The 26,092-nt window shown below is 37.2% G+C and overlaps 1 protein-coding gene across 1 annotated transcript in view; it reads right to left on the bottom strand.

Annotated features, from left to right (window-relative positions):
• flnba (filamin B a) overlaps positions 1 to 26,092 on the bottom strand; it is a 98,527-nt gene that overhangs the window by 46,826 nt on the left and 25,609 nt on the right. The window contains exons 2-9 of the mRNA XM_065240803.2: positions 14,395 to 14,643; positions 11,479 to 11,576; positions 10,673 to 10,820; positions 7,989 to 8,182; positions 7,625 to 7,787; positions 5,729 to 5,929; positions 4,047 to 4,184; positions 1,757 to 1,883 (exon numbers count right to left, since the gene is read on the bottom strand). Coding sequence (XP_065096875.1) covers positions 1,757 to 1,883; positions 4,047 to 4,184; positions 5,729 to 5,929; positions 7,625 to 7,787; positions 7,989 to 8,182; positions 10,673 to 10,820; positions 11,479 to 11,576; positions 14,395 to 14,643 — 1,318 coding nt within the window. The remainder of the gene's footprint in view (positions 1 to 1,756; positions 1,884 to 4,046; positions 4,185 to 5,728; positions 5,930 to 7,624; positions 7,788 to 7,988; positions 8,183 to 10,672; positions 10,821 to 11,478; positions 11,577 to 14,394; positions 14,644 to 26,092) is intronic.

Raw genomic sequence — 26,092 nt, 5'->3', positions numbered from 1 at the left:
TGCAGCGCCTGTATAAATGAGAAAGTATCAGATGGTGCTCCTTAACAGCCATGTGGTCCAGTACTAATAAACCATAAGTAGGATTGGCTACTAATGAAGGCCTGTTCTGGTCAGTTTAGTTTTATTGCATTTTTATTTTTAATTATTTTTCAGACACTTTATTGTGTTTATTTCTAATTAAGAATTTTCAGGTTTTGAATTTTTTTTTAATTAAACAATTACTTTTAAATGTGTTATGTGTATTAATATTTACTGTCAGGTTAACCTTGCAAAAAATGTAATTAAAAAATTTATATTTAAAATATAAAAAAAACATTTCATAAACAAACAAAACAATTATGAGAATTAAATGTCAAAGCAATAAAACACACAACTAATCATCAAAATTTATTAGGCAATTAACCGTCAGCCAAATTTCATAATCGTGACAGCCCTAGTTGTCAAACATATAGTAACGTACAGCCTTAAAGTCAAGTTTATGGGTTTAAATGGCTTATTGAAAAAGATTAGGTTTAGTAAATCAGAATGTCTATCGTGTGTCAAACAATCGTACAGCTAAACATCGCAATGACTTAAACTGACAGCTTTAGTATGACATACAGCACTGCCGGCACCAATTTATGGTTACATTCCAGTTTAAATATGACCGAGCATCATAAATCTCCAGTGACGCTACGCTACAGTACAGGAAACATCTCATCAGAAAGAGTTTGTGTTAATAGCCGAAACCACAGCAGGGCCAATATTTAACTTTAACAGGGGTCATGGACAGCTCAGTTCCCGCTGTGTGTGTGCTTGTGTATGGTGGAGCATTCGGTGAACAGGAGGGTGATTGTATGCATTCAACCCTGTCTCTTTCCCTTGGCCATTTCATCTGCAACAGAGCAGCGATCTGATTGGCTGATGATTTGTCTTGCGTCTGATCAACACAACTCAACCATCCTCGACTTAATATGCCAAAAAATGTTAAACACACTGTGATGATGATGATGGCATTTTTGGTTTAATACATCATTGATGTGATGGCGCTATAACAATGAGCACATTTTCTTAATCAAGAATCAAAAACATGGCAATCGTTTCCGTTTCACAATGTGTTAAATGGGATGTTTACCCTAAATGGTCCACGTTCATCAGGTTGTGAATTTAAACATGAAGAGACATTAGTGCACGGCATGACTGCTTCCCGGTGGTCCCTAGCGACGCTCCGACTGCGAAACTCCTCCAAACTCCCTCCCGGAGAACATGATGTCATGTTACTTTCCAAATCCGTCTTTCGGAGCCACTGGGCTCTTGACTTTCAAAGCCAGGTTACATACTAATGAGTCTTTCTGGCAGCGGACGTGACCTACATATCAAACCTGACGCTAAAGCGTTTCAGATGGACGAAGCTTTTCCAATCAAATAAATTCCCAACACCATCCTTAATGGTGGTGAACAAATTGAACGCAATAAAGTCAACACTCCGTTGAAAGCATACCAAACATGCACAGAGCATCAACAACATGCTCCGTTTTGACTCACAGCAGATGCACAAATTTACGCTAAACCTCATTTGTTTATGAATGGCCATGCCTTTATAACTAAACAATCCTGATCAAATTTATCTTGCTGGCAGTTCTTGAGTTCCTGACTAATGCTAATGGAGAGAGACAAATAACATCTGGAGTTGCTTGAAGGATGATTCGTTTCAACCTGTACGCCGCGTCTGGTAAAACATTAGGTTTTAAGAGCGATTGGTTTAGGAAATGCTCACCTCTTGGGAATGTGCTGTCCGCCCCAGGTGATGGTGACCGTGTATTTGCCAGGTGTGTGTGGATAGTACTCGTAAGAGTAAACTCCGTCCGAGGCGTCTTTCTGTTTTACGGGCTCCTCCAGGCCTTCTGAAAGTGAGAAATGTTTACAGTCATTACAAACAAGAGTGATTTATTTAATCAATTGGTGTTAAATTATGTCAATTAAAGTCTTAAAAGACAAACAAGTGTAACTTGTGCATGTAAACTGTTTGTTCTTAAAATGTCACAGTGAAAACAGTTTAATGAATGCAATTGACTTTGCTAACAGTAATTTACCCCGATAACTTTAATACATTTATCCGAAGATAAACAGCAACTGTGTACAGATTCATGGTGATCGTTTAGGGTGCGCTCACATTATCCCAACCAAACCGCGCCCATGGCGCCTTGCAGAGGTACGCTCGGGCGCAGTTCACTTGAGCTCAGGAACAAGTGAATCGCACGTGATTCAAAAGCAGAGAAATTAATTGTGCAACCACTTACCTTCAACTGCCTTCGTAAAAACTTTCTGATGCGTGCAGCAGGGTTACCTGAATGTCTTAGCTGTACACGCGACTAATCAATAAGATTAGCACTTTGCCAGTTTTCTTCAAAACAATTGCATCCTAATGGCGAAAGTGTGCCCGGGCAAAGATCGATCAAAGTACAGTTGAGTGCATGCTTCTGGGGTAGTAGGGAGGGAGGCAATTGCGCTTGGGCACGGTTCGGTTGGGTTAGGGATAATATGAAAGGTTCCCCAAACAGTCACGTGATCTGTGACCCGTTCAGTTATTTACAGTGAGTTGGGTTGACATCAAGTCAAGTGGTTTGTGCACAAGGGTCTGGGAAACTTGTTTAAGCAACAGATACTTTTTTTTGATTTTGCGAAGCATGTCGATCATGTGTTATTACATGGTTTTACTAGATGCGTTTCCATTACCCTTAAAATTGCGCAAATTGAAATAAACGCATCAATTTCGCAAAAACTCCAATATATCGCAAAAATGTTTTTATGCTCGCATGAGGTGGTTTTAATGGTAATTCAAAAAAAGGAATCTCACAAAAACTGCGAATGGAAATGTTTTTTCGCATTTACAGGTCACATGACGTGCTAAAAATCACGCAAAATTGAGTATTATAATAACCTACCAAAAACACCCCATATGTGAGCGCTTCCAAGCATAAGGGGTTTTCTTTGTCATTAATGCTTGAATAACACATCTGTGTCTCAGTGTTTTAAAAAAAACATTAATTCCACAAAAGGTTTTTTTTATCAGCATTTAGAAATATCATAAAAGTTTTACCCAAATCAGTAATGGACACCAGGTCACTGACAAGCAGCATGGCATTATCATTTTTATTAAACATTATTACAGTAACACCGTTGATTGTTTTACATTTTTAGGGGTGGTTTAACTACCGGTAGTTATATTTACTAATTAAACTAAGTCCTAGTCCTGGCTTAGGCTAATCTCTGTCCAGTAAACCACCCCTTAACGATAATAACATGGTTATTATGCTGCGTAAAGACCAGCCACTGTAGAGACGTCGAGCGCAAGTGATTTCAATGTTAAGTCAATGTGAAGACGCGTTGACGCGGTTCTGGAGGTCTCGCAACGCGAATGAGGCATTTAGCGCGGCACGGTAGACGCGATTCCGCCTCATTCGCGTGTCTAGTTCACGCGAATGGCGCAAATTGAGCATTGCTGTGGGAAACGCGCAAAAATTTGAACTTTGGCGGAAAAAACACGTCACGTTAACCAATCAGGAGCTTGACGCAAATTTCCGCGTGAATGTCTCGATGACTAGAATTTCACGTGCAGCTTTCATGCATAAAGAAGAGAGTAAACTCAAAATGTTCAAGCTGCAAACTAGACGCAGTAGACGCGAATTTGACGATTTAAACGCGGGTGGTGTGAACCCACGGTTAGACTGTAGTATAAATTTAAGTACTGTAGTATGACTACAAGTACACATTTGGCATTCGCATTTCTCCAAAGCGACTAACAGGCATTCAAGCTATATTTTTTATCAGTTTGTCAGTAAATGTGCTCCCTGGGAATCAAACCCACAGCCTTTTGCTTTGCTAAAGCAATGCTATACCGACTGACCTACAGGAATACCAAATACCATGGTATTACCACAGTATATAGTAATGTAAAATCTGTCCTGTACATAATAAAAAGTGTCAGAGCAACCCACACCCCAAACCACCAGTAAAACAGAATTAAATGTGTTTAATTTGGTCTAGTTTAGCACAAGATCACTTACTAGGTCCCTTGATAGTGATGTTCAAGTCTCCACTTCCAGCGTTACGAGTGTCCACCTTAAAATCTGCCACTTGCCGTACTCTCACGCCTTTGGGCTGCAAACCTCGTCCGGTGGCACGGCAGGCGCTGGGAACGGATGCTGAAACATACATACAAGGAATAACTTGTAGAGCTTTTATATATTTAAAATACTGCAAATTAACCAGGTGCATAAATTAAGTAAATCAACTTTACATACACAGTTTAAAATTAAATTAGTTTTTGCCTCAATTTTTTATAAATTGTGTAAGAGCGCCATCTAGTGGATAGCAGTGGAATTATAGATTACCGTAAAAACTCATCAAGAAAGCGTTATTGGCATTGAAATGTTTTCTCTCAATTGATGAAAGAGTTAACGAGATATAATTGATTTAGGAAAGTCTTTGGTTTGCTTTTGCGGCATCCAGAAAGAAAGGAAAAACTGTTTTCCTTTGGGTCTGATTTTAATTTATGTTACATGTGGCCCATTTCCTTCTTCAGTAGTTCTGGTTCCTGAGGTCCTGCTCATCATAACCTGCCCACCGCATTTGCTTTAAACATCAAATATGAACAACAAGAGGGTGATAAAAAGGGATCCTAAGGGATCGGTAAAGCTAACCGCAAACCTTGCCATGAATTATAGAGGGCAGATGGTATATTGTTAACGCATTCGTTCTTGGCATTAACTCTCTCAAAACACACCTTAGTTAAAACCTCTTTAAATTTTGCATTTGAACCGGTAATAAGCACCAGCCCAACGAATCAGTGCTGCACCACAACTCCAACATTTTAAACATCCCAATCCATCTTTATTTCTATGACTACTAAAAACTAGATGATTTAAACGATGTGTCGATGTAAAGCGACTCTAGAGACGTCAGTTTTACAGCAGGGAGTGAAATTATTTCATCCACTTTATAGGATACAATGCGCTCACTGTTAGCAAAAAACAAGCTGTTAAACACCAGCATGATCACGTTTTACTATACAGGAAAAACAATTAAAGTCTATTTCTGTTAAACGTCGATTGTTTCATGCTACCTGGTTCGGAAAAGCCATCTCAGGGAAAAGGAATTTAGCGTTTTACAAGTCACAATTTAATAACACAGGGTTAGCTTTGCTGCTGGAACGGATGCTTGTACGACACACGTGCGGACTGTATATACAGTACACATGTGCACGTATGGAAATACAAAGCTTACTTTCAGAAACATGAGCCAAAAAAAGAAAAATATATATATTTATGCATACACACCCTAAAATTGGAGTGCAAGTTTCTCAAGCTCGGCAAATCTTAATATAAATTTTTAAAGTAAAAAAATGGAAATGCAGTCTGACCTTAATGCCATCATGAGCGGTGTTTAATAAGCTGGCATCATGACATACGCCACAAACAAGCGCTTTGGTGAACCGCAGCTGCATTTATAGTGCACATAAAAACACAGTAAAACCAAATAACTACATAAAAATCTCTCTAGTAGTCCACATGGAGCTATAACTGCATCTAACTGCATGCAACGATGCACGTATCAGAGCGCCCGTTTACAATTAAAATTATTAATTACGAGCACAGTGAAGTTATAAACCAATATCTTTCTCTCGTGTGTACTTTAATAATTCTCATCATCATTCATCCTCCTGTGATCTTGCAGCTGGTTTTGTTACCTGGGCCGATGTTGACAGTGAAAGGGCTCTTGGGAATGGCGATGCCTCCAAACATTATATTGATGATGTGAGGTCCGGCCTGTACGGGTCTGTAGGTGCAGCGGTAGACGCTTTCACCTTTGTCTTCCATCAAGACCTCCACAGTGTTCATGTTACCCTGAGGGTCTTTAATAACAGCCGTCACCTCACCCACACCAGCACCTGTTGAACACAAAAGAGAGAAGATTCATGTTCTTTTGCCACCCACATCTAGGAACCTTGTTGGTCATGATGTTCCCATCAACAGAAGAATCAGATGGTAAGACATCCGAAATTGCGTACATGAATTAGATTACTGTAATAGTGCTTTGTTGTAAAAACAGCAAGTACTACACAGGACTCAGGGCTCGAAATTGCGACTATTTTGGTATGACAATCGTATTGCTAGATAAGACCCTTATGCCTCGTTTGGGATCGTTTATAGACCTTTGAAACTCCGTTGAAAAAAACTGTTAAGTGTTGAATTAAGTGTTAAATGTTGTTGTCTATTAAAGTCGATTAAAATGAGAAAAATCCAGCAATGTTTTCCTCAAAAAACATAATTTCATCTCGACTGCACAAAGACAGACATCAACATTTTGGATGACATGGTGGTGAGTAAATTATCTGGATTTTTCTTTTAAGAAAATGGAATATTCCTTTAACCTCCTAAGACCCGAGCTTTGATTTGGCTTGCATTTTAGATTTCTTCCAGCTATTTGGGGTTAGGAAGAACCAAAAAAATATAACAACCAAATATTTTTCTTTGAACATGAAGCAGTGTAATTGTCCATGTTAACTATTATGGTGCAAACAACAAAAAATGTGATGTTCACGTATGTGGACACACCGGGTCTTAAGAGGTTAAATATAAATATACAATATATCAAATGAAAGAATAAACCCTATTTCATCCTACCTTTATTTGTTCTCTTTTTATCACCTCTCAAATATGGGTAGGTTTCTTCAAAAATACCAAAATTTGAGCAAAAAGCTGAGATAATTGCATTTTTGTGAAGGACTTTTGATAGAGATCAGATGCAGAGCGATGATCAAAACATACATAGAGTTTGAACTGTTTGACCTAAGGGGTTGCTTCCAGGTTTTATAAGTTGGGTAAGAGCACCACCTGGTGGATAATATTGGAAACATTGATTGCCAGACAAGTCGTCATTGGCAGGGAAGCATTTTCTCTTAATGAACGAGTTTACTCGTCAATGGCGGGAAAAGAGTAAAACTATAGATGCTTTCATCGGACGCATATGCGTTGTCGCAGTTATGCGTCTGGGTGACACTTAAAGGTGTAGCGGAGGATTTTCTCAAATTTTAGAAAAGAACCACCTTCTCCACTTTTTAAAAAAATGCAATAATGCGCAACACTCCTGATTGACAACTAGGAGGACCAATAGTCTTGATGATCCACCCGGAAAAAGAAAATCCTCCGCAATACCTTTAACTTCCGGTCTCTGTTTGTTTAATGGTCTGACTAGTGTTTAAACTGAACTCTGTAATTAATACCTCGTTGAAAATAACAAATGTTTTGGTTTCATAAAGACACAATGGATTACCGCTATGGGAAGGGAGGTTTGGCAGCCAAGTTAATATTGTATACATTCATTTTACACAGTAACGTTAGCTACGTGTAGTTTTTGATACGCTATACCTATGATTTGAATTAAGGTAATCTACTTGTTATTTATTTTGCTCGTTATCAAAAATAAACTACTCTGTTGTTATTGATTCTGTGCAGAAGTTTACCGGGAGATACATTTGTTCGACGAAAGCCGTTTGTTTATGTTGTAACTGTTGAAAGCGTCTATACACGAGCATATGACTGATTTATAATCATGTTTTGCTTGTTAAATGAGATCTTCAAACCTGCAGTGTAGATGTCAAAGTAAGTGGGTTTGTTGGCGATGTTGCCCAACGGCTCCAGTCCAGGGCCTTTAGCGGTCACTTTAGTGGGATCTCCCTGCGCTTTATCCACATCCACCTCGAATGGACTCTTTGGAATTTGCTGGCCAGCGAAAAGCACAGTGACCTGCCGAATGCAAACACAAACATCATGAGCCCATATTTCACAGAAGAAAAAAATCATGTAAACACAGGGCTTTCCTGTATTTACACACACACCTATATGACACATAACTCAAGCATGCAAAAGCGCTGTCTATGTCGACAAAGTTGAACAATTTTAGGACTATTTTGGGTATTTTAGCGGTGATATTCATGTTATTCTGACCTTGTGAGGTCCCATGACTTGTGGTGTGTAAGTGACACTGTAGGTCTTCTTGGTTTCATTGAGGACAGGTTTGACCTCCTCTCTACGTCCTTCTGGGTCTTCAACATAGACCGTGACTTGTCCCTGACCCGCACTGTAGGTGTCCACCGTGAACACGGCCGGACGCATCACCCGGTTACCCGTCGGCTCAATACCTGTCAGCAGATACATAAAAAATAAACAAAACAGAAAAACCAGAAAGCATCTCCACTTTCAGTACAAGGCTGTTGGGGTTGTGATATGCAAAAGTAAATTAAAATCACAGAGACGGATGGTATGTGTATGCCAGGACATTGTAAAACACATTGCTGCAGGTCTTACATAAAAACATCAAAGCAGGTGAATCATGGAAAAGTTTACTTCAGCAAATGGATTCATATCTTAATTTTATTTTACTTTAAACAGATCAAGCTAAAATAGGTTTGCTTTAACAGCCCTCAGCATTCAGATTCATAAAAGCAGACCAGAATAAAAACAAGATTTATTGCTGCACTTTTAGATGTGTTTAATGGATGTGTATATTTAAAATATACACTTTTAGCTATATAAAATTTAACAGGTCGAACAATTTCCATGTGCTAAAACCACTTCAGTCACTTAAAAACCTTTAGGCAATAAATCTTCATTTTAGTCTCCACTTAAGGAGTCTTGTTTCAAAATAGCAGCAGACAAAAAATCTTAATGGATTGTCAACATAAAAAAAATCAGTGAATTAGTAAATATGTAAAAAAAACTGGCAAATTACACTAAAGCATAAGCATAATGCATATGCATATTAACAGGAAGTGACATCACAGTTCAACCAAATGTAAAGCACGATTTACACTTCGGGCTACAGCGCATGTCTCACACAGATGCGTACCTCTCCAAAAATGTAGCAATGCAACAATTCTACGCGCACCGAGAACACTGTGATTGGTCTGCTATTAACCTTTATGTTAGGTCTGTTTCCTCAAACGCACTTTCCGCTTGCGACATTAAAATCCAAAATGCATAGTTGAGAAGCGATATTTAACAACTCAAGCTGCAACCAAAGTCACTGTCTATTTATCGCAACCGCTGCTGATGCTTCTCCAACAACGTACACAACAAGCTGCTTCCTCTTTTTTTTTTATACTGTTGGTAATACCAGTAACATGCAATTACACATGCAGACCAATAGTATGCAGTGTCCGTTGACGCAAACAATGACGAATAAGTATAAATGAAAACTGGTGCGTACAGACTACGGCGTTGGTCGGACAGAGAAGTATAAATCAGCCTTTAGATGTTGATGATACAGGTGGTTTCATCAGACCCATGCGCGTTGCTATGGTCATGAGTTTGTATGTAACTTAACTTCTGGTCTCTGTTAGTTTAATGGTCTGGCTAGTGGCTAAACTAGCTCTGGAACTCTTTACACCGTAACGTTAACACAGGGTAGTTTTTGATACGCTTTAGCTATGATTTGAACACGGGTGGCATAACGATTAATCGCGATTAATCGTTTGCAGAATAAAAGTTTTTGTTTAGATCATATATGTTTGTGTACGATGTATAATAATTATGTATATATAAGGGCTGGGCAAAAAAAAAAGATTTTTAGATTAATCGTTTTTTTACGTGGTCGATTAAAAATTGATTCTCAAAGGCCACAAATCGATTTTTTTTTTAATGAAATAACCTGATCCTCTTTAATCAAAAATTGTGACTGTTTTGACTTTATTCAGCATACATTTTTCATCTTGCATGCTCTTAATTTCTTAATAACCCACTTGTAAATTTATGTTCACTGTTTTTTTATAAATAAAGTATTTGTATTAAATCTATATTCAATGAGTTGAGAATCGGGTATAAAAATCGGTCCGAGAACCGGAATCGAAACCGAATCGATAGCTTATGAATCGAAATCAAATCGATCCAGAACATCTGAATCGATACTCAGCCCTAGTATATATAAATACACACACATGCACGTATAACTTTAAGAAAAAATATATATTTATATATTAAATATTTATATATAATATAAATGTACAAATGTATATACACATGTAAACATTTCTTAAATATATACACATGCATGTGTGTGCACGTGTGTGTGCGTGCGTGCATGTGTGCCTGTATTTATATATACATAATTATTATACACAGTACACAAAGACATATGATGTAAACAAAAACTTTCATTCTGCAAACGATTAATCGCGATTAATCGTTATGCAGCCTTAATTTGTACTAAGGTGATTTACTTGTTATTTATTAAGCTTGTTATCAGAAATAAACTACTATAAAAAGGACTTTGTTGTTATTGATTCTTTGCAGAAGTTTACAAGAAGTTTTGTTTGTTACACGAAAGGTATTTGTTTATGTTGTTCCTGCTCAAAACAATCTTCTCATGCCAAGTTACTGATTCTGTGAAAAAAAATCTCTCTATCGATAACAGAAAGTTTGACAAGGTTGAAGATAACTGTGATGTCTAGATGTGATCTGCATGTATATGTGATGATCTGAGAAAATAAGAATCTTTAAAGATTACTCTTAAGATATCTCATTGTTTCTATGTAGACAAAACAACAGATACTACAGTCCTTCAGTTTCACTGATTCTAACCGGTTCTTACATCAAACACTGAAATCAGATGATCTCTGATCAGTGGATCTCACCTGGGCCGTAGGCGCGAGCCTTCTTAGGGTTCAGTTTGGGTTTCAACGGTGCTCCAGGTTTGAGTTTGGATTTGGGGAACTGAGACAAATACGTCATGACAGACTGTTCGTCCACACTGGGGTCAATGATCTCCTCAGGAGCAATAACCTGAAAACAGAGTTTAACAAAGTCATTTTTTTTATTATTTCACTTGTACTTTGAGTTTTTGTGTAAACACAAAGTTACAAGCTGATTTACGGTATGAACAAACATAAACTGGTAATGCAGGTATTACAGGACAAAACTCATTTTTTTTTACCAAAAGTGGTGATCAAATGACAAGCTTTGCCTTTATACATGCATGTTTGCATACTATAGATGCATCTTTTTTAACGATAAACACAGTATTTTTAGTACTTTTAGGTCATAACCTTCCAAAATACAGGACAGATGAGTGACAGACGTCTTTTAGATGGTGTCCATGTTTTGTGTAAAACATGACATGATTTGAGCATAAGTGTGTGTGTTTGCCGAGGCGTGATTCATGAATCAGGTGTGGTGCGTATTATATAAACTCTGTTTGTTTAATAGGAGGTCGTCACATTTCCATTGTGGCTGTTTCTACTCTGTTCATACTGTGCAAACATCTTAAACACACACACAAGGATTATTATTACCCAACACCCACCTCAAATCTTATCTCAGGTTTATGCTTACTCATTAACACGAAACCAAGCTTTTAACTGGACTAGATGTTTGAATGTATTGTGACAGTGTTATAATGATTTTTGTAATCTCACGAGGGTCTCAAAGGTCCCCGGCTCACCTGTGGAATTCCAAGCCAATCGTCGGCGAGCTGCATGGCCTCTGTGGCGTTTTCAACCGGCTTCCCTGCATCCCAAATCTCCCAGTCAGGACACAGTCCTTAAAAACACAAGACCAAACTATTTCAAACTGAGACGTGATAATAAAGCAATTTATATATCTACGAACATACACTTCAGTATGTAGGTTTTTAAACATACACATTTGTAAGATTGGGTTTGATCAAAATGAACTCTGGTGCAATTGCTCTGTTCGTGTGGTTCATTTGAGTATACAAACAAAAACAGGTGATAAGATGCAACCCCCAAAATTACACAATTTGTAAACACTGCTCATAGCGGTCAAACCTGGAACTATTTTTTTTTAACTTTTTTGGTCCGGACCAAAAGAACCAAGAGAACTAAACAAGTGTGAACACGACCTGAAACCACATTAACCCTACAATAAGTAGTAATAAGAGTAACAGTTCTGAATACCTGAGCAATGTAAAATTATTAAAAAAGTTTATTATTACACTTTAATAATTATAAAATATCTGAAGATGAAAAAAAATGCTTAACTTTGAGTGTTACAACTATCCTTTCTAGGTTCAACTGTATTGCAAATAGCAATATTTAAAGGGATCGTTCACCCAAAAATGACAATAATGTCATTTATGAGTCACCCTCATGTCATTCCAAACTCGTAAGACCTCCCTTCATCTTCAGAACAGTTTAAGATCCTTCATTGAAAATGTATGTATGGTATACTGTCCACTTCCAGAAAGGTAATGAAAACATCATCAAAGTAGTCCATGTGACATCAGTGGGTCAGTTAGAATGTGTTGAAGTATCGAAAATACATTTTGGTCCAAAAATAACAAAAATTAAGACTTTTTCAGCATTGTCTTCTTTTCCGTGTCTGTTGTGAAGTGCATGCATGAGACTAAAGTCACGTGACTGCAGTGACGTGGCTGAGGTGCTATCCTCAGACATGTTTGCAAAGTTTTTTTTTTTCAAACTTACAGCGTGCGTCTCCCTCAGACTGTAAACGAAGCTCGGGCGCACAAAAAAACAAAAACTGCTGGGGCCACCAGATAACACGTCAGCCACGTCACTGCAGTCACGTGACTTTAGTCTCGCGCATGCGCTTCACAACAGACGCGGAAGAGAAGACAATGCTGAATAAAGTCGTAATTTTTGTTATTTTTGGACCAAAATGTATTTTAGATGCTTCAACACATTCTAACTGACCCACTGATGTCACATGGACTACTTTGATGATGTTTTTATAACCTTTCTGGACATGGACAGTATACCATACATAGATTTTCAATGGAGGGTCAGAAAGCTCTCGGACTAAATATAAAACATCTTAAACTGTGTTCAGAAGATGAACGGAGGTCTTACGAGTTTGGAACTACATGATGGTGAGTCATTAATGACATAATTTTCGTTTTTGGGTGAACTACACCTTTAAAGCGATACTCCAGTCAAATATCAAAATTTCCCCATAATGTAATCACCCTCAAGCAATCCGAGATACAAATATCCATCATCTTTCAGACAAACACATCAAGTTATTGTAGCAAATGTCCTTGCTTTTCAAGCTAACCAGTGTAGAAAACAGGGATCTGGGAACAATTATGACTTCGAAGCACAAAGAAGTGCATCCATTCTTCACAGAAGTAATCCACACGGCTCCAAGTGGTTAATAAAAGTCTTTCGCAGGTAATCAATGAGATTTTGTTGTAACTTTATGAACTATAAAAACTCGCATGAATCGGATGACTCCAAGATGGCATTGATTACTAGCAGAAGACCTTTATTAACCCACTGGAGACGTATGGATTACCTCTGTGAAGGATGAATGCACTTTTGGGGGTATACAGTCAGAAATTGTTCCCTGATCCCTGTTTTCTACAATTAGTAGGGTTGGAAGAGCAAAAACATTTCCTAAAATAACTCACAAATGTCCATCATCTTTAAGACAAGTACATTTGATCTCGGATTGCTTAAGGGTGAGAAAATCATGGGGTAATTTTGATATTTGGCTGGAATATCGCTTTAAGCATATATTGTACATGTACGTATACCATTATGATTATTTGGGGAGCTGAGGTCACCAGCTTAATGCAAATAAAAAAGGTGCAAATATTTAAAGGGGTCATATTATGAGATTTTTTTAAGATGTAAAAGATAATAGATAATTTAATTTATTATAACATGTTAAAATTGATACTTTGTAGGCTTGAGCAAAAGTGTGCCATTTTTGGGTGTGTCCTTTAAAATGCAAAGAGCAGATAAAATGCAAATCGCAATGATGGTGGTTTGTTGAAATTGAAACTCAATTCTCTCTTTCTTTCTGTCTGCGCTAAAAGGCATTGCCGTGGTTGGATAGTGCAGATTAAGGGGCGGTATTATTGTAATTGGCCTTGCTACCCATCTCACAAAACAGGTGAAATCTGAACTATCTAATTTTTCACATGCTTACAAAGAAAAGTTTACCAAACTAAGTTACGGGGTTGCTCGCTCACATTTTCTAAGTTTATAGAAGCACTCGGGACCCAATTATGGCACTTAAACATGGAAAAAGTACGCTTTTTCACGCTATGACCCCTTTAAGTATAGATAGTGGTGCATTATAAGATTTATATGGCCAGTGACCATTAGAGCACCAGTATAAATGTACATGAAAGGAAGAAAACGTTGGACTAAAAGACTCCAACAAAGATACATTAATGATTTCTACAGAACAGAAGCACTCTCCCAGCTGTTTTCTGCTCAGCGTCAGCGTCTCTAGACAAACACGGACCAAACAAACCCAGCTGTCCGTGAACAACAATGGTTGTACAAGTTAAATGCTTTGCATACTAACACCTCCGCACACGTATAATCCACCCGTAATGAATGAAACATCCGAAGGTCCAAACGCTCACCTGGTGCGCAGCTGTCCACCAGAGCCCCAAGAGCCCTGCCGTTCCTCCAGTCCTGGTTAAAGTTATTAATGGGAAGGTCGGGCACTTTGTTCTGGATCCAGCCGAGCAATCTCTGCTTGGGCGTCTGTTTTTTGGCTTCGTCGTCGTCTTCATCCTCCCACACGGGCATTGAGATGGAGTAGTGCAGAATGAGAGTCCACACCAGACCCAGGATCAACTTCAGATTCCCATCCACAATGGCTTTGCTGTCTGTTGATAAGAATACATAATGCTGTCAGAAATATAAGACTGATAGATCTATGTGTTGGATAATGTCATTTGGGAGATCTGAGAGTTTAAACATCTCTAAAATGAGGTAGTGTCACGTTCCCACACCTTAGTTAACTTTAAATTCAAGGACCTTTCAAGGACTTTCCAGGTCCAATACCCTCAAATTCAAGGACTTAATGTGGGGATGCATTTCAAGTAAGAGCAAGGTTACATCGTGTTACCTTTTAAGATACATTGTTACAGTTCCCTTTCAAAGGAACTCGCGCTGCGTCACTGCGGTGACACTTTGGGGACGCCTCCAGGGGTAAGTGCGTCTGAATGTGTATATCAGATTCAACCAATGGTGAGGCTTAATGACAAAGACAGGGTGACGCAGAGCCAGAAAGTATATTGCATTCTGAAATATTGCCAATGACGGCGTTTCAGGGACGCAGGAAGTTTGGCATGGGAGACGCAGCGTCTCGTTCCCTTCTCAGGGAACAACAGTTACATACGCAACCAGAGACGTTTTCATGTGTCAAACACAACTATGCAAAAAAGCATTTTGGTATGAATCAACAATCGCATACAGAAGCATTTAAAGCGAAAAGTTTAGCACGTGTGCTTAAAAGGCAAGAAATTTTATGATATTATCCTACACTACACAGGGAATAATTTGGATTTTTTTGCAGAAAACTTCTTGGATAAAATAGATTCAAGCACTTTCAATGACCTGTATCTATATATGCATATTTTCAAAAACTTCCCATGGCCTTGAATTTTTTCAAGGACCCATGGTAACCCTGTAGTGTATGCACTTGTGAGACATCGAGATTGGTGTTTTACTGAAAGCGGACAGCTTTGAATCCAGCCTGAATCATTTACGAGACCAATTCCCAATCCATATCACATACTGCAGCATAGCCATACCATAAATGGCCACAGACAAACGAAAATGTGTGTAAAACCCAATACAAGAGCAAAGTGCAAAGTCTATGGATACATTAAGAGTTCCTGTTCCTTAATTGGTTGAGGATTGCATTAACAACGCAAAAAAGTTATGGATTCAATCCCCAGGGAACACACATAATGCTAAAATGTATAGCCCTAAAATGCACTTTGAGTCACTTTGGATAAACGTGTCTGCCAAATGCATAAATGCAAAATGTAAAAGACAAAATGTTCACTTCTTTAAATCCAGGTATGAACAAAATCAATAATGTCTGCCTGATAACACCACCACTAATGACTTTTGCTTTAGCAAACATAAGCAATAAATCGAAAATAAACTGGGTGGAGTGATGTGTACGGGAATGACTCAGTGTTTTATGCTGGTAAATTTACTTTTGGGGTGCTTGACGGTACCAGTAAACAATATAAGATCAACATCGCATCCATTAAAGAAGTATTTGAGCATGCAGTCCATATTAGGTCCGGTATCAAATTATACTTACAATAATTTCCAGTGCAATCATGCACGTGGACATGGGAGATACCGTAAAAACAAACTTTTTTGGTCGCCTGCACGTTTATCAAGGAAACGAGGTGATAATTCAGGAGTAAAACAGTTGGGCAAACGTGAAACGGTTCGATTTAAGACAAAGGAAATGTTTCCAGAAGGAATGGCAGCTGTAAGTGATTATGAACACTGAGACCCATCACGGTCCAGACCAGCATACACAGCATTCACAGCACAGACACCGAGACTGCATCCCAAACCTGCGGCCGTCGCTCTATAGCATTTACCGCAGGAGAGAGAGTTAGGGTGTGTCGGACGCATGCACGGAGTCCTGCGTTATCAGCAGCCGGCGCAAAACATCTGTCCACTCCTCGCACAACAACCAGGAGCTCAGCTGAACTTTAACACACAGAGCTAAGCAGGAGATCAGTGATGACATCCAGCTACACCAGACCGAGTTTAGTTTACATCACTCATGACTCAATGTCTTATTTCTAATAGCAGATGTGAAATTCCAGAGTCTTGTGGATGGTGATGTTTATATTATGCGTTTTGGAGATGGGGAGTAACTCAAAGTAGAAACAGTACATAACTATGAATAACTCCCAGGGCAGCAAGTTAAACCACGTAATAACACAAATGTGCATATTGCAATAGTTTGCAATAACTGAATTATTTCAATACTTAAAAATGTTATGCAAAGTCAAAGTCTTGGGTTGACGCAGACAAGAGTGACTAGTGAGACAAAGGCTTCATTTACTAGGGATGGGCATGAGTAATCGATTGTTTGAGTACTCGAACGTGGCAATTTTTCGATTTGTGATTATGGCGGCATTTGGATATCTGGTTAGTGTTACAAGCACAGTAATGACTGAATGACTGAAAACATTTGAAAGATTTGAATCTGATATATGTATATGTGTCTGCAATGCAAGCAGAAAGACTGGATATTCCAATGTCAGTATTTAATTGAAAAGCGACATTGGCAAATGATGTCAACTCAGGTGAACACCACCCGTGATCGCATGACTCTTCTTAGCAGTGCAATGGAGGACGACAGGTCCGCTTAGTTTAGTAATGCTAAAGTTTACAGAAAGAAAAACTGTATAATCTTGGATTTATTGTTATATACTTTTCAGTTTTTAAATATATTTTTATTCAAACTGATTTTAAAAACTTCAAGCATTATTGGGTGATTCTCACGAAATCCAGACTTAGAAGGTTTCCAGCATCAGATTTTTTTTTAAAAGCCCTTGAAGCCAAATTTTTTGCACATATAAGATTAAGGTCTGAACTTACTATAACTATTATTTTTAGAGGATTTAAAAAATATTTCCTATAGAATTATCCGCATTTTTTAGATTATCTTTATCAAAAATTATCATTACCGCAACATGATATTACATTAAATGTATTCATTTACAAACTCGTGTTTCGGTAATGAGAGCTAAAAGTTGTACTATGACAAACAAAATTTTAACTTTTATCTGGAGAGAAAAATAAGAACTGCTTACCTGGTAGCCATCTTGAGTGTCACAGTCAATTATGTCCATTTCAAAAAAAAATTAAGAGGGCTTAAACAATGATTGAAAATTGTTGCGGAGGATGAGAAAATTGGTCTTGGACACATTTATATTTCTTATTATTATCTCTTCATTTACCAATGATCACCAAACACTACATGTTTCTTTACTGTAAATGTTTATAGTATATCATGCACTGAAGCTTTACATTTTTTTGATTTTTTTATTAGAAATTTTCCATGTCAAAGAACACAAATCCAGTCATGGACACGTTGCGGTAATGACAATTTTCCCCTTAAATGTGGAAAAAACAACAAAATTGGTTTATATGATGTCATTTGAAATCATGTGCAAAATAGTACATGAAGAGATGTTTGTAACTCTATGCTTCTTATTTTGATACTCTTACTTTGCATTTACTTTTTTTTATCAAAATGCTTCATGACACCTCATAAGTCTAATTTCGCAAGAATCACCCTATTGTATCGTATATCGTAGCATTTATCAAGTTACTTTTTTTTCTTCAATACCTTGCAGATTGACAGTAATAACCATTTTCAAAAGAGTGCCGTGTATCCAGAAACAAGCTACATTTCTGAACCAAAGAAAATTTATTAAAACCACACTGTATATTTGTACAGTGATTGAAATGAGCCAACCGTCTTGCTTCCTCTTATAGCACAAAAAAAGGTCAAAATTGTTTTAGCAAATTGTTGGTAAAGTATAATGCAGTTACCCTAAAGCCAAAAACGTACTTTACAGAAGTACACAAACACAGCTGAAAGTCTTTTGAATAATTCATGTGCTTTAAAATGGCAAACGCGGTGTTAAAGTTGCTCAGCAGGACTCTCTGAACTTCTGCTCTGCCTGACACAGCTGTACTAACTGTAAGTGAAAGAGAAAACAGAAACGCAGTCGAAAGGAAACATTCAGAAAACAAGAGCGTGTGAAAAAAAGTTTTCACAGCTAGAGCAATGTGTTCATGTTTAACGGATAAATGTACTGCCCATGTACTGAAAAACAGGATTGACCCGGTGACCGGGCTGCGTGGGTCAGTCCACGGCCTCCACCAATACCAGACAGACATGTGGAATGTTCTGGCAAGACCGTGTGAAGCTCAATGCCAGTGCATCTCAGGACTGTTGGTACACGACCGAGTATAATTCATTGTACAGCAAGGATAAAAGCACCGCCTTCCTGACGTTCCTGCTTAATGAGAACTCCATAAGGAGCCCCCCACCATCAGATGCCCCCTGAGCGAGGGGAACAGCTTAACAATAAACCACTGACCGTCTGCATTGAGGCCAAGAGAATAAAAGTTTCCATGACAGCAAGAGTCTCCATGAATAAGCAGCAAGCTTGGAAAGTTGCTTATAAACAACACGCACAGTGCACAAATTGTGTTTACATGTTGTGCATGCTGGGCTAACACTACGAATGCTTTTTAGCACGTCAACATAGCATGAAATATAAAATCTTTGACACCAAATACAATCACAAAAAACTGACCTAAACCATTTTCAAGTTGATGGTAAAACTCTTATGATCTGTATCAGATTTCAACTGGATAATGGATCCAAACAGAGGTCTAAAAACAGGGACTGGATAAGGGGTCCAAAATTTTGTCCAAAAGCTGACATAATCGTATTACAACACACAAGCTTATCATCATCGTGCTACACCCTATTAGTCAGTCTTAAATACGGACACTTCCCTACAGTACAAATACAGTATGTTTAAGTTTTGTGTGTATACTCGAAGATAAAAGGTAGCTGAGGCATAGAAACAACAGTGAAGAAAGAAAAATCAAAGCTGGAGCAAATCTCATACAAATTTTGGCCAGAATGACCTGCAGACTATGAACGCATACAGTCTTTTAATAGGTTATATGTGAGATGATATAATAGGCTTATTGGGTAATGAACAGGGCAACAGTTATCTGTTCATCAGAAATAATGATGTTAAATGTTTTAAAACAGTGACTAGTTTTTGTTTTCTGATTATTTGCTAATGGTTGTGCTTATTATTTACACATAGCCCAATGCAGAGCACAAATGATGGACTCGCATATACGGTCCACGGTTTTAATTTACTTGTGTTAAATGACAAATAATTTCATTATTCGGTGCCGTGATGAAGACAGAAATATTATGACACTGTACTTCCGGTTTCAGTTTTTTTTAAGCAGTTGCTAAATTGAACTCTAGAACAAATACCTTGTCGAAAGTAACAAATGTTTTGGTTTCCTAGGTTATCTATGTGTTTTTTATTTTGCTTGTTATATAAATAAACTACTTTAAAAGGACTTTGTTGTTATTTTTTCTTAGCGGAGTTTGCCGGAAGTTACGTGTTGACCACGAAATCCGGTTGTTCATGTTGTTACTGCTGAAATAGATGCGATTTAAGTCTTACTGCGATTGAAAACTGCATACGCCACCTGTTTTAATATGATAATACTTGTGACCATAATCGCTTTATTTTTATCGAGGTATTGTGTTTACACAAGTATAATCGTAAAATTGCCAAAATACAATTTTAATCGCATTATGAGGGTGCATGTAAACATGGGTAAACGATTATATGAAGAACCAGCCAGTAAATGGTACATTTTTATAAAAACTTTTTTTAATACATTTTTTTCATAGAATACTGTAGTTCCTCTATACAGTAGGGTTATCCAAACTGGGGTTCGTGAAACCCTGGTGGTTCGCATGGGAATTGTAGGGCGTTCATCAGTTGAAAAACAATTTATTATAGACGTTTCAGAAGTAACAACATAAGACGCTTTCGTGGAAATCACGTAACTACCGTAATCTCCGCTAAGAATAAATAACAAGAAAGTCATTTTAAAGTAGTTTGTTTACATAACAAGCAAAATAAACAACACGTAAATTACATAGGAAACCAAAAGCATTTGTTATTTTCGACAAGGACCGTTAAACAAACAGAAACCGGAAGTAAAGTTCCGACCAGACGCGTAATCGCGTCACCGCACATGCATCTGATTAAACCGTCTATAATTAAATTAAAAAAATGTATAATTTAAAAATAAATCCAAATAAACCACTCTAACAAAAAATATTTATCTTATTTATTTAGCATGAACGTTAGGGATGCTTAACGATTAATCGCGATTAATCTATAGCAGAATAAAAGTTTTTGTTTACACCATATATGTGTGTAAACTGTGTATCATAAATATGTATAGATAAATATGCACACATGCATGTATAATTAAGAGAAAAAATATTTATATATTAAGTATTTATATTTATATATAATATAAATTATACATAAATATACAAATGTATATACACATGTAAACATTTCTAAAATATATACATGCATGTGTGTACATTTATTTATACAAAGTTATTACACACAGTTCACACACATACAGGATGTAAACAAAAACTTTTATTCTGCTATAGATTAACCGCGATTAATCGTTAAGCATCCCTAATGAACGTCATGCAACCGTTGAACAGAACTGTAAAATATATTAGAAAATGTTACGATTTATGTACTAATAAAAGACAATTACCAGATTAAGGTCCCATAACAAGTAATAATAACAACAATAACTATGTAAAATATTATTGATTAAAACTTAAAAACAGATGAAAAATAAATGATTTTGAAGTTTAACATGCAAATGTGCTATTAAATTACCGAAATACAGTAACTTTTGAGGAGAAACTTCAAATAATGTAAATAATTTGGGTCAAGGTTGAAAAACCTTGCTCTACAGTTTAAAACAAGGTCACTGTTCTCCTGATTTCTGGAGAATACTATTGACATCTCTTTGGAAACCATCCTAGATACATCAAGAACGCTTATGACACTGAATTATGATCAGACCAGCCTGCTCCAGCTGAACATTACCCAGAGTAACAAACTGACACCATGAAGAGCAACCATCACGCATTATGTCATTCTTAAAGTGAAATCAAATGTAACATGTTAATATCAAATCTTTGCATTCAAAGTCCATTAATTCCCAAAGCCTGGACCAATGCCTGCACATGAACCACATAAGTTTCAACATTCTCAAAAAAAAGAGTATGAGCTGATAATAAAAAAAATATTGAAAAATTAAGTGGCTATTGTAAAAGGAAAGGAAACAACGAGGGTGTAAAGATATAACCCTGCACACCTCATGTCAAGAGAACGCTAACAAGTTAATAAAAGATCAAGTCTGTAACCGTTCTGTAAATCATTGCTCCATTATTTCATTCTTTCCTCTGCTGGCGTTTCCCCCGAGGCTCTGCTTTCATGAGATTAAGTGAGAATAAGAGGCAGGAACGACAGATTTCCTCAGGGTGGGTCTCCTAAACTCAACCAACCATTACGCCAACCACTTTCTCAGGCTGAGACATACAGTGAGGGTTTACCCACAATCCCACATGTGGGCTGCAAAGATTTCCAGTGTCAGATCTTTCCATACAGAAGGTTTATTAAAAAAAAAAAAACACAAGATTAGAAGTTCCGCAGAAGGAACTGAAATCATTCAACTTTGATAGCCTATATCTTCCTATAAAGATATTTCATCTTATAATAGAGATGTAATTACTTTCCACTGGTATGAATAATGAAAATAATCCTGAATGATCAAATTCAACGAGACTACAGGCCAGAAGGGAAATATATGGGTCACTGTGACTTTTCAAAAGAAATCAGATTATCTAAACCTGTCAAACGCAAGACCTGCATCTGGAAATCAATTTTAACCAGAGCGAATCATTGCGGACACAAATAAAGACTACACCCAAAACCTCCTCCTTATACCACATCCACATGACATCTCTGTCCTTGATCGTCTGAAGTGGTTCTCACAAAACCTGTTAGCATGTTCAGGACGTTTAATTACACAATCGAGAGAAATAAGAAAACAAATTCTAATGAAGGAAAATACGTTTATTTGTATTATTTTTTGCATTAAAATTAACAAAAATATAGAGAAATACAGAAACGTTATATTTTGTCAAGCCGTTTACACTGGAAAAAATATTTAAATTGTTAGTAATTTTGTCTTGTTTTCAGTAAAAATATCTAAAAATTCTTAAATTAAGATGCTTGATGAGCAAAATGACCCAAGAAAATAAGTCTAGTCTTTCGACCAAAAATATCAAATTTGAGTGATTTTGTGCATAAAACAAGCAAACAAATCTGTCAATGGGGTAAGCAAAAAGTCTTGAACATTTTTCTTAATCACAAAATTCAAGAAAAATTTGCTTACCCCATTGGCAGATTTTTTTTTGCTTGTTTTATGCACAAAATTACTTAAATTTAATATTTTTGTCTAAAAACTAGACTTATTTTCTTGGGTCGTTTTGCTCGTCAAGAAAAGGCATCTTAATTTAAGAATTTTTAGATATTTTTACTGAAAACAAGACAAAAATACTAATAATTTTTTTTCTTGAAAATAATTTTTTCCAGTGTAGAAACGACGACCAGGAACCCCTCCAAAAATGTTTTTATTAATTCGCTGTGGATCACTTTGAATAAAAGTGTCCACCAAATCAATAAATGTAATTTTGTTTTGGTGAATATTGGAAGATATTGATGAGAGTTCGATATACAAATTGCAAAACGGTAATACTTAACGTCGAAATCCATTCAAATTATATTAGAATATATTTTACAATATTTCATTAAAGGATAATTCCGGTATTTAACACTTTGGGTCTCATTTCTGGTTTGTTTTGGATGAACTACAGTGATGGACACAGAAATTTTGACAATGGGTCGTGTCTTGAGTTTTTGACTTGTTTAGAAGCGTCTCTTGACTGCTTCAGAATGGAAGTCAATGGCCATGCACAAACATGTCATTAAAACAACACTTAACGTTCATTTTTAAAACTGTGCTACTCACCGAGTGGTTCGTGGTGTTCGTTGATGATTAAAAACAAGTTGTGAAGCGAAATACAGTTTCTGTCGTGTTTTATTTGGCATTTTGTAAAATTCCATTGATCTCTCTTGTAAGACTCATTGCTCGCTGATATATCACTCCGCCACTGGGAAACAGAAAAGGGTCAGTTTACATGTGGTTGTAGTTTTTTCGCTCGGTTTCTCTCAGAAGAAAATTTTCCCATATTTGTAGGGCTGGACCAGAATATTTGTGCCGTGGGTTGACATTCGAGTTTCAGTTTTGAGATTCGAATATATATATATTAATATTTCATAGCGTTAATGCAGAGCTTTTGCCAAGCAGGAAGTGCGCTTCACGCTCCCGCTCTATAGGTGGCGCAGAGAGACCAACATCCATAGCCAACAGCCACCAAACGCCACCAGTGGAAGAGATCGCCTCGAACGGGAAGCGCGCTTCCTGCTTTGGCATTCATGCTAATAGTGTTGTAAATAACGTCCAGTTTCTTGCAAAAACTGATTGAATTGCTTCACAAGACGTCAATATGTCACACGGAGTTATAGGGGATTACTGTTGTATTGGATATATATGCTTTAGCTCTTAAAGTGTGCGGATCGGTTGACTTGCATGACGGAGCACTGGGGTTTCTGCAAATATCTTCTTTATTGTTCTGCTGATGAAAAAACATATTGGATGGTGTAAGTGTTATAAATAAACTTAATTTGGAAAGTATGCTACCGTTTTATTACAGTTTGTTGAACTTCGTCCATTTATTTTCGTTGTTTTATTTAAATAGCCTACCCTTTACGTTGTCAGTAATTACTGTGCTGTTAATTTCTGATACGGGAGTGTTTGTTTGTTAGAAAAAAAATGTAAGGCTACCTTATTAAAAGTGCTCTTGTGTTTTGTTTCACTAATGCTGTTCTCGCAGGGCGCGTGACAGGCATGCCGAGTGTGCTAACGCTTCAGACTCAAATATAGAGCGGAAGTATATATGCGGTTGTGAGGTATCTGAAAAAATAGTTCCACTATAGCAAATAACACGGATTGAAATCATACATTGCGCCAATATATTTGTTTTTAATCATCAACGAACACCATGAACTGCTCGGTGAGTAGCACAGTTTTGAAAATGAACGTTAAGTGTTGTTTTAATGACATGTTTGTGCATGGCCATTGACTTCCATTCTGAAGCAGTCAAGAGACGCTTCTAAACGAGTCAAAAACTCAAGACACGACCCATTGTCAAAATTTCTGTGTCCATCACTGTAGTTCGTCCAAAACAAACCAGAAATGAGACTCAAAGTGTTAAATACCGGAATTATCCTTTAACAATATTTCTATGGTTTTGATAGATAAAAATGTGCTACAATGATTAACCAATTATTAATTATTAAACTTGAAACAATGAAATAATAGAAATATTTCCTGCATGGCAGTATCAGGTTATCATGTTCATGTAAGAATTAAAATCAGCTTATCCGCCTTTATATTCACAGAGATAAAGGATTCAGCATTCATTGCTTGCGTGTGTTACTACAGAAACAAAGCAAACAGAAAAACAACAATACAGGAGGAAGTGAAGGGGGGTTTGACCGTTTCCACACAATCCTGTTCATATCGCCAAATGGTGACACCAGTCGACCTGCTTAAGGCCTGAGGCACTTCTGCAAAATCAAGCTTATTATTTCCTCTCGCGTCTCACGCTGGTCACTGGCATTCGACTGATGTTACTTTACATGAGAGATGTTGGATGTGTGCAGGTTTTATAGTTGTGCCTACAGGTAAGGGAAGGGGTGGTGAACACACCTGTGCCTCAGGACACATGTGAAAACTCCAGGTGATGAGTGACTGATCAACACAAAGATTCATTAGAAACAAACTACTGCTTTGTTTAAAGACACTGTTTTCACTATTACACACTATTAAAGTATGTAAACCCCTAGGAATTAACTGGTTTTCTACAGTGATTTGCCATAAAATGTGATGAGATCATTACAACAATAGACAAACACAATGTGCATAAGTTGACAACACACAAATAATTCTAGTTTCTTTGCGAAAACACCCATTAAACATTCACAGTGCTGGAGGAAAATATAAGTGAATGCATAGACTAATTACTTTAAATGAAAGCTAATTTGTGTCAGAAATAAAATGAGTTCAAAGGTGTGGTTTAGTGATACTTTGATTGATAAAAAGGACACTCAAACATTTTACGATTGCTGTTCTTAAGAAGCATCAGTTCTTATGAACCACACCTCTCTAAAGATATCCGATCAAGAGTTGCACTCCATAAGGCTGAAAAGGGATACAAAACAATCACAAAATATTTAGACATCCACAGTCGACAGTTAGACAAATTTTCTATAAATGAAGACCGTCTTATACAGTAGATACCCTTCCTAGATGTGGGCGCACAGAAAATCTGACTCCTAAAGCACAACGCAGAATAATCAATGAAGTTAACTGAACACTATAGAGAAAACCACTGCTCTCCCGAAAAACATTGCTGTAAGCCCGAAGTTTACAAAAGAGCACCTTGGCAAACCCAAGTGCTACTGGGAAAATGTTTTTAATGGGCTGATGAAACAAATG

The sequence above is a fragment of the Paramisgurnus dabryanus genome, chromosome 14 (genome assembly GCF_030506205.2).
Source record: "Paramisgurnus dabryanus chromosome 14, PD_genome_1.1, whole genome shotgun sequence".
Classification (NCBI taxonomy): domain Eukaryota; kingdom Metazoa; phylum Chordata; class Actinopteri; order Cypriniformes; family Cobitidae; genus Paramisgurnus; species Paramisgurnus dabryanus.
This window is presented reverse-complemented; position numbering and strand designations above follow the sequence as displayed.